Source organism: Mesoplodon bidens (genome assembly GCF_964165515.1).
Source record: "Mesoplodon bidens genome assembly, chromosome: 19".
Classification (NCBI taxonomy): Eukaryota; Metazoa; Chordata; class Mammalia; order Artiodactyla; family Ziphiidae; genus Mesoplodon; species Mesoplodon bidens.
This window is the reverse complement of record NC_138179.1, coordinates 53,800,302-53,812,286: the sequence shown is the minus strand read 5'-3', so window position 1 is coordinate 53,812,286 and position 11,985 is coordinate 53,800,302. Positions and strand designations below refer to the sequence as shown.

The following is an 11,985-nucleotide window of genomic DNA, read 5'->3' as shown; positions in this document are numbered from 1 at the left end:
TGTCATTCTAAGCCCTGTCTTCTTCCTTTCTTCATGAAAGCCGTGGCTAACCTCTCCTGCTCTTCCAGGTCTTCTTACCCCTCACATCCTTCCCTCTGTCGGACACAATAACTGGGAAGCTCAGAGTTAGCACTGTCTGAGGCAGCCTCCTCTGATCCAGAAGGGTGTGGATTCTTGAAGTCAGCCACGGAACAGAGCCCCTGCCTTCCTCTCCCTCCCTCTTCCACCACTTTCCCATTGCTGATCCTCACCCAGTGATTTGGCCCCATGTGCATGTGCTATCTGTTAGTTTCTCCCCTTCTCACTTTGCCCCCATCCCTGCTTCTTAAACCTCTGATGTCCCAGATCTCTGAGTTTATGTAGGGAGGGCTGGGTGGTGGTGGCTAAAAACTTCTCTTGCTTTACTGGTGGCCTCTGCAAGCAACAGTTCTGCTTTGGAACCTTCACTGGGAACATAAGGGGTGGAGGAAGAGATGGGGGCTAGAGGACAAACCTCCACAGAATCCCTATGATGTCAGAACTAAGAGTGCCTATATCCCAGACCTTTCTCTAATAGAGAAGGAAATGAAAACTAAAACTGAATGTCCTCTAAGTGACCTCCTTAGGGCCGCAAAGCCAGCGAGTGGTCTGGGGTCAGACCTGTATCACACATCCACACATCCATTGCCTCTCTGATTCCTGTGTGCCAACAGAAAGAGGGATGGTCGGGGGTGGGGTGGGGTGAGCAAGGGCTCCGTTCCACGTTATTGGTATTATTACTGGTTACTGCTAGGCCAGGGCCAACAGAACACCTTGGGTGAAGACATAATAGTCAGTTGTTTTTTCCCCCAAGAAGCTTTTCATAATAATAACTTATGTTTGAATATTGCTGTAGCATCTGCGTGTAAGTTTTCATTTAATCCCTATAACAGCTCTATCAAGGGGGGATTATTATTGACCTATTTTTACAAATGAAACACAGGTTCAAAGATGTTTAGTTTTTTTTTTTTGCGGTACGCGGGCCTCTTACCCGCTGTGGCCTCTTCCGTCGCGGAGCACAGGCTCCGGACGCGCAGGCTCAGCGGCCATGGCTCACGGGCCCAGCCACTCCGTGGCATGTGGGATCCTCCCGGACCGGGGCACGAACCCGTGTCCCCTGCATCGGCAGGCGGACTCTCAACCACTGCGCCACCAGGGAAGCCCAGATGTTTAGTTATTTGCTCTTGGTAATATGTCCAGGAAATGGCATGACTAGGACGCAAAACTAGACGGCAAAGCTCCAGAGGGGCAGAGACCACGCCCGGCTCATTCATCACTGAAGCCTAGCCCATTGCTGAACGATTGAGTGAACTCAAGACTGGTTTAGATTCTCTGAATTGTTCTTTGCAAACCTTTTAAACTAGGGTTCTACCACTGCAGGGACCACTTATATAGCCCTCAGGAAACAGGTATATGTAGACGTAAAACCTACCCAACAAATCCAGCTCATACAAAGATACACTTCCTTTGCTTGGAGCCTAATTTTCAATATTTTTTCCAGGAACTACAGGAACTACAGGTCTGGACATTTAAGGAAATGGAGAAAGGCAGCATTCCTTGCTCTGCCTTAGGAAGAGCCTGTGTGTGTTCCCCTGTGCCTCTGTGTGCTCAGGACAGGTGGAGATACCCCAGGTGGCAGACATGGTCTGCCTCCCTCTGGGGCCAGGAAAGTAGCTGGACAGCAGAGGGCGCTGTGGAGCTTACAGACCTTGCATTCGTCGGGGGTAACCTGTTCTGGAGCCAGAGTTTTCCAGAGACAGCCAGGGATCTTGGGTGGTCTTCTTAGGCCTCCGGTGTGCTATGGTCCTATAGCAATTTCTCTTCTTTTCTCCAGAGACCTAAGTAACACCTAAAAGGTCTTGGAGAGAGGGTAGAAAATATAATCTTTGGAGTCAGAGCTGGTTTTGAATTCCACTTCACCTTTTTGAACTGTATGACCTTAGTAAGTAACTCTTCAGTTTTTTCATGGGCAAGGGAGGTTATTAATTCTGTTGTGCAGAATTAGAGATGAATTTGTAGCGGGAGCTTCTTACAAGCGTGGAACAATCGTTCCATGTTTATGTATCAAGGGCCTACTCCATGCCAGGCAGTCCTTCGCATTGGAGAGTCCATGATGGGCAAAAAGCAGACGAGGCCCCTGCCCTCACAGAGCTAACAGCTTAATAGGGAAGACAGACTTTAATCAAATAACCTCGCAGATAGATAACAAATCACACCTGTGCAATTAAGTGCAACAAAGGAGTGGTCTTGGAGCTCACTGAGGAGGAAGTACCCAGGCAGGGAGATTTCCCTGAGGTAGAGAGAAGTAAGTTTAATTTGAAGGATGAATAGGAGTTTATGAAGCAAAAAGGGAGGGAAAAAGCCTTTCAAGAAAAGGGAATCGTTTATGCAATGGACATGTTTTTGAGCCTGACACAGGGCTAGTGGAACAGCAGGGCAGAGAAGACAAGGTGGAGCCTGGTGGGAGATGAGACCAGAGAGGCGGGGGTCTGATGACACAGGACCCCACAGGCCTCCTTAAGGAGTTTTGTCTTTAGCCTAAGAACAGTGGGAAACCATGAAGGGTTATAATCACAGGCTATTGGTGAATATTCATTTTAAAAGGTTCTCTCTGGGGACTTCCCTGGTGGTCCAGTGGCTAAGACTCCGTGCTCCCAATGCAGGGGGCCCGAGTTCGATCCCTGGTCGGGGAACTGGATCCCATATGACGCAGCTAGGAGTTTACATGCCTGTGGCTAAGGATCCCACATGCTGCAACTAAGACCTGATGCAGCTAAATAAGTAAATATCTCTTTAAAAAGTTCTCTCTGGCTGTAGAACTCATAGCAGACCCTGGATCATCTTCCCCTAAATGCACTTTCAGGTACTAAAGTTGCTAAGTTCTGCTGGCTGATCCTCCCTCGTTATCCTTTGCATTCCTCAGCATCTCTTCACGGGAAGATTGCAATGGTTTCCTAACTGGTTTCCCTGCCTCCAGTCACACCTCCTCTACACAAGCTTGAACTTACTTGACCTTCACAACATTCCTGCAAGTAAGCAAAGCAGCAATCCGTAACCCTATTTTGCAGATGAGAAAACTGAGGTCTAGTGGTACTGTGGAACTGGCTCATACAGGCTTGGGAAAGCCAACTGTTAAAATTTCAGAAACTTTGGGACTTCCCTGATGGTCCAGTGGTTAAGACTTTGCACTCCCACTGCAGGGGGCGTGGAATAAATTTTGCAAGCCAGTTGGTTTTTTTTTTGGCTTGAACCCCGGCCTTCAGCAGTGAGAGAATAGAGTCCTAACTACTGGACCACCAGGGAATTCCCTACAAGCCAGTTGCTAAACACAGCCAACTGTTAAAAATTAAATCATACAAACATTAAATATATTAAAAACAAAGGTAATACATTCTCAAAACTCATCACTTCCTAACAATTTTACTATTATTATTTACCTGTGCTCTTGAGGTTATTTGTGTTATTGTATCTGCTACATAATAGTATGAAACTACTGCATAATAGTATGCTCTGTGTTCAGTAAAGTCAAGATGGTAGATTGAAATCAGCCTTGGTGGGAGGATTTACACCAGAGAAATCGGCAGACGCTACAAATAGGGACTTGATTGTTTTGTCGATAATCTAGATTTAAGAAAGTGATGAGAAAATGCAAATAATTCAGATTTTAAGTGAATGTGTTATGTTGGTAGCCATTACATTCTGTATAGCACAAAACGTGAGGAAATATTCTTGCAGTATTTGAAAATTGTTTTCTTATTCAGCAAAGAAGTCGCTCCCATAATTGACAGGTAAGACGTCTTTGTTTACTCACTTTCCTCTTACATTGACACAGAGGACATCAACCAACATCCATGTCGCGATTACATTCCCCGGTCAACTGAAACCACGGGTTGGCGACCCATACAGCAGTTGGGCAAAAATCAGTGAAAGCATTCTGTGAGAATAAATTGGTTATAAGGAATCTGTAAATGTACATTATTATTTGTAAAGTCTGTGCTACACATCCTTATGTACCTATATATGTGCATACATTCCCCTTTTCTCCCGACAGTCGGCTGTTCAACATTTATCAGCACAGCACTGGGTCTAGAACATGTTATTCATGTGTCATTCCATAAATATTCACTGGATGCCAAGGCGGGGATACAGTTAGTCAATGAACAAACGACTTGGCCACTGTCACACATGGCAAGCGGCAATAGGCGGGACCAGAGCCAAAGTTACTGTCCTTCCAAGGCCAGCAGCTCTCTCCCAGGACTAGACCAAGCTTCCCAGGGCCACCCGACCTTATCCCGAAGGGTGGCTTCGGCCAGAGGGCCCGGGAAGTGAAAAACCAGAGTCGGGGTACCTGACTAAGGGCTAGGCGAGAAGCAGCTCACGGCCAATAGCGGCCCAGGCCCCGCGTAACGTCACTCTTCGGAGAGGCCGGCGCGAGCACGCCCAGGGGAGAGGGCGTGGCCACCATCACCCGGAAGTGACGCATTGGGGGCGGTGCTCGGCGGCGCCGCGCAGGGTGGGCTCGCGCTGGGCTCCGCGCGCCCCCCACCCCTATGAGGCAGAGGCCGCGGCGGCCGTTCGCACTGTCGTTCCGGGGGCCGCGGCGGGCGGGGCTCCGGAGGGGCCCGGCCTAGTCCCCACCCCAGCCCGGCTCCCAGCCGCCCGCCCTCCCTCCCTCTCCCCGATGCAGGGGGCCGAGCTCCGGGATGGTGAGGCGGCGGCGGCGGCCGCTTCGTACCGCGTCCTGAGCCGCCTGCTCGGCTATGGAGAGGCGGCCCCCGAGCCAGGCCCGCCGCCGCCGCCTCCGGGCCATGGCCCCGCGCCGCCACCCTTCCTCGCGCGGCCGGGCCCGCGGGGCTCCCGGCCGCCTCAGCTGATGGTGTTCCGCAACGTGGGTCGGCCGCCGGAGGAGGAGGACGCGGAGGCGGCCCGGGAGCCGGGACCCTCGGAACTGCTGTGTCCTCGGCACCGCTGTGCCCTGGACCCCAAGGCCCTGCCGCCGGGTTTGGCGCTCGAGCGGACCTGGGGCCCGGCGGCTGGACTAGAGGCGCAGTTGGCGGCTCTGGGGCTCGGGCAGCCTGCGGGGCCCGGGGTCAAGACGGTCGGCGGGGGTTGCTGCCCGTGCCCGTGCCCCCCGCAGCCGCCCCCTCCGCAGCCCCAGCCGCCTGCTGCCGCCCCGCAGGCCGGGGAGGACCCCACGGAAACGAGCGACGCGCTGCTGGTCCTGGAAGGCTTGGAGTCGGAGGCCGAGAGCCTGGAGACTAACAGCTGCTCGGAAGAGGAGCTCAGCAGCCCGGGCCGCGGAGGAGGAGGGGGCGGCCGGCTTCTGCTGCAGCCCCCGGGCCCTGAATTACCCCCGGTGCCCTTCCCGGTGCAGGACTTGGTCCCTCCAGGGCGCTTGAGTAGAGGGGAGCAGCAGCAACCTCCCCCACCCCCGCCTCCCCCTGGGCCCCTCCGGCCGCTCGCGGGCCCTTCTCGGAAGAGCTCCCTCAAAATCCGCCTCAGTCGCCTCTTCCGCACGAAGAGCTGCAACGGTGGCTCCGGCGGTGGGGATGGGGCCGGCAAGAGGCCTTCCGGAGAGCTGGCTGCTTCAGCTGCGAGCCTGACAGACGTGGGAGGCTTTGCGGGCCGGGAGCTGGACGCGGGGAGGTGAGGCCGGCTGGGGGGCTGTGGGGCTGGCTGACAGACTTCCTTTTCTTGTTTCATTTCCCTTTTATTCTACTGCTAACACGATCCTGACAATTCTTAAGATACGGTCTTCATAAGGGGGCGGAGACTTGGGGTGAAAGGTGGTGACATTGCCCATTAGGTTAGAGCTGATTGTGGGAGCAGCCTTCACTCTAAGAATTCACTCCCGCGGTGACACCTATCAGCTGGTTAGCATCTCTCTAGTTGGGCGATGATTCCAAACCATCCTCCCCCCACGCCCACCCTGGCCCAGCTTGTAAAGTTTTTCCAAGGTGTCTGTCTACCATTACGCCTGGCAGGGGGCTTGCTGGAAAGGTGTAGCCTTTGGGGCAAAAAGTTGGTGTTGTGTTTGACCACCTTGCTTATTCTTTCTGTGTACCAGCACCCCCTTCACACTCACGCATGCGGATAATGTGAGAGACGTGTGTAGCTGTAGGCCAGCAGTCAGTTGGGCATCTCTGTTCAAAGTTTTAATATCTTCTTGGTTGGTGTCTCAGGTATACTTGGTATCTCAAGCCTGTATGCTGACCACTGTGAGAACAGAAAATAGCCTTGCTCTCAAACCCACATGAGAAGTCTAAGTATGAGGTATACTCATGTACATTAGTACATGAGTTCTAGGCCAATTGATGAAAATTCCAAACTTAGACATTTTTTCCCTGCATTTCTGAAGAGTGAATGGCTCTCTGGTATCCAGCGTTAGATTTATACATCAGTTTAGAAAAGCTGTCCACTTTTGTGTCAGTGAAATGAGACTTCCCTTGTGGTAACTGCCATTGTGGTTTGCACTGTTGAGTGGGTTCTTAGAAAGATTGGAATTGGTTTTGGTGCAGCTCATGTGATGGATTCATGAGATGCACTGGTAGCCACAACCCAAGGCTGAAAAACATTGAGAACGACTGTTCACCAGAACCACGTGGGGAGCTTTGGGGAAAGATCAGAGGGCCAAGAATTGGAATTTTTAAAAAGCTCCCTAGTCGGTCCTAAGGTGTGATCTGGACTGGAAACCACTCATCCTTTCAAAGGAACTTGTACTTCAAGAGGAAAGTGTGGGGTCAGTTCTTTTGTTTTGTTTCTTTTTGTTTTTGCCATGTGGCACGGGGGAGTCTCAGTTCCCTGACCAGGGATGGAACCTGTGCCCCCTGCAGTGGAAGCGCCGAGTCCTAACCACTGGACCGCCAGGGAATTCCCTTGGTCAGTTTGACTTTGTTGCCTTTTCTGAACAGCTGGGCCAGGGGCTTATCTTGGGGATCAGAGCACACCCAGACTTCCTGAGGAAATGAGTAGGCTGATGCGTGTTGCCCCTTCAGGTAGATGTATGTTTCCACATTTGCCTCCCAATGAACTCACGCTGGGAGCTCAGGTCTGGAAAAGTGTGGCTGCTGAAGCAGCTTTTCCGTGGTAGGCTCTGCATTCGATGCTCCACGTAACCAGTGTAGTTGAAATTTTCATCAGCTGGGGGGAGGGCAGGGTTGAAGCTGTGGGTAATGACATGGGATAGATTGCTAGTTTTCTTGTGGTTTGTCTTGCCTTTGTTCCATATTGACCAGGACTTGGTCTAAGATTCCAGAGACGCCAAATAGGAGGGGTGGCGTGAAATTAGCTGCTACGTCTAATAGATTAGGAGGAGGAAAAGGCATATAACATCATACGGTTTTTTGCATTTGGAAGCAGAATTTAATGGTCATTGGCTGCTCTGTGACCAACCCTCACACTAAGCACAATACAGATTTCTACTGCAGAGCAAATTGGGCTGTAGCTCTGCAAAGAAGCTTAGTTCAGGGCACTGGAGAATTACATTTTTTGGTCCAAGAGCTTTTTCTGATGAATTGGAGAGGAGCTAAGGTATTCACGTTTGAACGTTTGGTTGACTGCTGTTAGGAGGCAGCATGTTGTACAGAGAACGTGAACATTTAGATTCCATGTAGGACTCCAGCATCAGCTGCGGGATGTGGGCCAATTTTGTCTTCTTCATACTTCCCCCTTTGTTTAATCTGTAAAATGGGAGTGATTCCTGTCTTGTTCCTGTCCTTATAGGAATAGAGTGAAGACAAGAGAAATTGAGATGGAATATTTTGTGCTTTTGGAGGAGAAGTAGTAAGATTGAACTGGTGATTTTTTTTTTAGTGCTTAGGATTTGGTGCTGTTAGATTTTCTTGTTAGCTTTTCCACAGCTTACTATGTGCCAGTCTTGCTGGCAGCCTCGCAGCTGTGAGAAGCTTGATAAGTCTGGCCAGGGTAGTTGTGATGTCTATGGATCTGCACCTCCTTAGTAAGTCCGCCCTGTTGGGAGGAAGGATAAGTTTGGCTTTTTAGCTTGTGCTCTTGTTTTGATTGGTAGGACCTGGAAGCCATGAGAAATGTCAGTCTTTTGCCAGAAAGTATATGCCTGCCTTCTTATTGTTGGAGTTAATTGAGTCTCTGCAGTCTTTGCTGTATAATTTGGGGCTTTTACAGTAACCTCTGGGCATGATTCTCTTTGCTCTTCTCAGCATTTACCTTCCCCACAGCTACCACTAGAAAGTACCTCCTACAGTCATTTTTAAATTTTATTTTATTTATTTATTTTTTTGGCCATGCCGCACGCATGTGGGATCTTAGTTCCCTCACCAGGGATAGAGCCTGCGCCCCCTGTGGTGGAAGCGCAGAGTCTTTTTATTTATTTATGTATGTACGTACGTATGTATGGCTGCGCTGGCTCTTCGTTGCTGCGTGCGGGCTTTCTTCAGTTGCGGCGAGCGGGGGCTACTCTTCGTTGTGGTGCGCTGGCTTCTCTTGTTGCGGAGCACGGGCTATAGACACACGGGCTTCAGTAGTTGCGGCACGCGGGCTCAGTAGTTGTGGCTCACGGGCTCTAGAATGCAGGCTCAGTAGTTGTGGCACATGGGCTTAGTTGCTCTGCGGCATGTGGGATCTTCCTGGACCAGGGCTCGAACCTGTGTCCCCTGCATTGGCAGGAGGATTCTTTTTTTTTTTTTTTTTTTTTTTTGGCTGCATTGGGTCTTCATTGCTGCGCATGGGCTTTCTCTAGTTGCGGCGAGCAGGGGCTGCTCTTCGTTGCGGTGCACGGGCTTCTCATTGTGGTGGCTTCTCTTGTTGCGGAGCATGGGCTCTAGGCGTGCGGGCTTTAGTAGTTGTGGCGCACAGGTTCAGTAGTTGTGGCTCACGGGCTCTAGATCACAGGCTCAGTAGTTGTGGCGCACAGGCTTAGTTGCTCCACGGCATGTGGGATCTTTCCAGACCAGGGCTCGAGCCCATGTCCCCTGTATTGGCAGGCGGATTCTTAACCACTGCACCACCAGGGAAGCCCGAAGTGCTGAGTCTTAACCACTGGACTTCCAGGGAAGTCCCCCCACAGTCATTAATAAGGCTTAACAATTTACATATTTTAACATTAAGCAAACTTTAGTTCCTTTCAGATGCTTTAGAGTCTGCTGAGTTGACCTTCCTGGATATACAGAGTCTTAGGTCTAGTATGAGTTAACTTAGAGAACTCTTCTGAAGTGAAGGAAGAAATGGGCCCAGCAGCTAATCAGGTTTCTGTTCTGGAGAACTGGGCTAGGCTGTGTAACACACATATGTTGGAATTCAGAGAGCTGGGCTTGATGCCCGTGGGCTTCAGTGTTATATACGATTGCTATTTCAGGAAAACCAGTGAAGTTCCCTTGTCTGTTTCACATATGTTTAGCTGATTGTCTTCCTTTGTGTTTGGTGAGAAATAGCATTTGATCCTACTTTTTTGAATCATCACATAATACATCCTTGGTTGGAAATGGGTACCTTGTTCATTTCTCAAGGGTTGTTTTTTTCCTACTTACCAGTTGAGGATATTACTGGCAGTCTTCATAGTTGTGAGGTGGAAACATGGAGAACAGTTCTGTAGTGGTTTCCTATCTGGGAAAAAAAGATTCAATTCTGGAAAGAGAGGCAGGCTCCCTTGGCATCAGTTTGGGGCCCTGCTGTCGTGGACGGACCTGGCAGACATGAGAAACCCTTTTCTCTGTTTTCTTGGGTCTTCAGGTCTAAGGGGTCTTTTTGAGAAAGAGCATGACATGCTGAGAGCAAAATGATTTTATGGTGTGGTGAGGAGGGTCTGATTTTTTTTTTAACTCCAAGTGTTTTTATTTTTAAAATTATTTATTTATTGGCTGCATTGGGTCTTCGTGGCTGCGTGCAGGCTTTCTCTAGTTGTGGAGAGTGGGCACTCTTTGTTGCGGTGTGCGGGCTTCTCAGAGCTCAGTGCGCAGGCTCAGTAGTTGTGGCGCACGGGCTTAGTTGGCAGCATGTGGGATCTTCCCAGGACCAGGGCTCGAACCCGTGTCCCCTGAATTGGCAGGCAGATTCTTAACCACTGTGCCACCAGGGAAGTCCCAAGGAGGGTTGGACTTTACGTTTGGGTTTTGGGTCCATATTCTGTTGATCTTTTTAACTATTTTTCCATGAAGTGGTTGTGGTTGACAAGCTCTCTTTTGGAATGAGCAGCCTGGCTTCAGAAATCTCTGTCCATTTGAGTCTTGTGTCTTTTACTTCTTAACATTTTGCCCACTGACATCACTCCTAAGGTTTTAGACCTTAGGCTACACCTCTGGGCTCTTCTCTGGAAGTTCCCTCCATCGGTTCTTTAGTTGGTTTATGGTGGAGTTTCAGATCTGACCTTGTTGCACAGATGTCTGTGTATTGGAACTAAAAATGAACACGTGTTTTTTGCGCCTGTAGCTCATGAGCAGACACTGGCTTATGATGTGTTGGAAATGGCAGAGGCTGGCTGACTTGGCACTGTGTGCTTTAGCAGGGGCAAAGGTAAATGGTGGCCGCAAAACCTAATATTTGGACATCCTACTTTAGAAGTTAGAAAAGGACATGTGTAAGTCTTAGGACACCGTAGAGGGGCTTTATGGACAAGAGAGGGAAAGCATTACTATTTCATTGTTTATATTTTAGGCTTCAAGGAGTTTGAAAACTGGCCAGTGGTTGTATCAGTGTGTTGTCAGCCTGTCTAGTCTAATGAACTCCTTTTATCCCACAGATCCGTTGCCATACAGTTAGTAATTTGCAGAGTGGAAATGGACAGAGACATCCTATCTCTGTTACCTGCAGCACAAGCAGTGCATAGCTGACACAAAGGACTACTTGCCTCAGAGAAGACCTTTACCTAAGGTCTTCTGCTGCCCCTGTCTTGTTCTGCCATCTGCGGCATAGCCCACCAAGTCCTACCCCGCATCACCCGTCAGGTCTTTCTGCTGCTAAGATGCAAGTGGCCCACTGGCAGAGTTACAGTGGCTTAACTTTGTACCCTAATGCTTGTCAAGGTGGTCTGGGGAGGAATAGAATAATACGGGAATGTAGTATAGAAGGGTTAGTTAGAAATGTTATCTGGAGCCGGGTCATTCATGTTGCTCTCCAAAAAACAGCACATCCAGCTGAGAATGGTTATCATTTTAAATGTTTCATATGTACAAGAAGAGATGTATCAAGTGTATGTACAATAATAATAATGAAATGTGTACCTAGGTAACCATCACTAAGCTTAAAACATAAAATGTTATCAGTACCTCTGAAGACGCCTGTGTGTTACTTCCTGATTACATCCCCCCCTCCCCCGTGTAACCAACCACCATCCTCAATTTTATGTTCATCATTCCCTTGCTTTGTTTTTTACAGTTGTCTAGGTTGGTCTTTTCATGAATGACTGCCATTAGAATGCTCTCAGGATCCTTGAGACAGAAACTGTTTTGGATTTTCAGTTAGACAACATCTCCCCAAAGAGAGAAGGAAGCACTCATATTTATTATTAGCCTTTCAGCCTCGTAGACCTTCTACTTCTTTAACCTTCCTTATTTGCCAGAAAAAAGCCATCCTAGGGCTCTCAAAGGGCTCTGCCTGGGTTTAGAGTCGTATGTATTTCTTTTTCTAGATCCTAGAAACTATGATTTTCTTCAGAATGCCAGGGGCGGGGAGGAGATGAACTGGAGTGAGAAGGCCTCCCCAAGATGTGTGCGTTTGGGTACTGCTGTTCTTCAGTGCTTGGCACCGAGGAGGCTCGTCCCCAGTGTGGGCAGATGGCAGAGTCACGCAGCTTCCTTTGAAAAGAGGCAAACCGCCAAATGGCTGAGGTGTGAACCCTTCGAAAGGCCGGTGCTTTAGGTTTCTGCTTGCTGAGTTTCATGTTGTATCCACAAGTGACTGAATAAAAATCAGCCTGAAAGCTCTTCAGTCTTCAAGTGAATGTCCAGTGGAATTAACTTTCCATTCCAGCCCTCTGGAGTGTTGCAACTAAGCTGC

The 11,985-nt window shown here is 49.5% G+C and overlaps 1 protein-coding gene across 4 annotated transcripts in view; it reads left to right on the top strand.

Annotated features, from left to right (window-relative positions):
* The first annotated feature begins 4,535 nt into the window (after positions 1-4,535).
* The window catches only part of SOCS7 (suppressor of cytokine signaling 7), a 33,948-nt gene continuing 26,498 nt past the window's right edge, over positions 4,536-11,985 (top strand). For all 4 annotated transcript variants that reach the window (XM_081219514.1, XM_081219513.1, XM_081219512.1 and 1 more), the window contains exon 1: positions 4,536-5,664. In XM_081219514.1, coding sequence (XP_081075640.1) covers positions 4,700-5,664 — 965 coding nt within the window. In that variant the 5' untranslated portion in view covers positions 4,536-4,699. The remainder of the gene's footprint in view (positions 5,665-11,985) is intronic.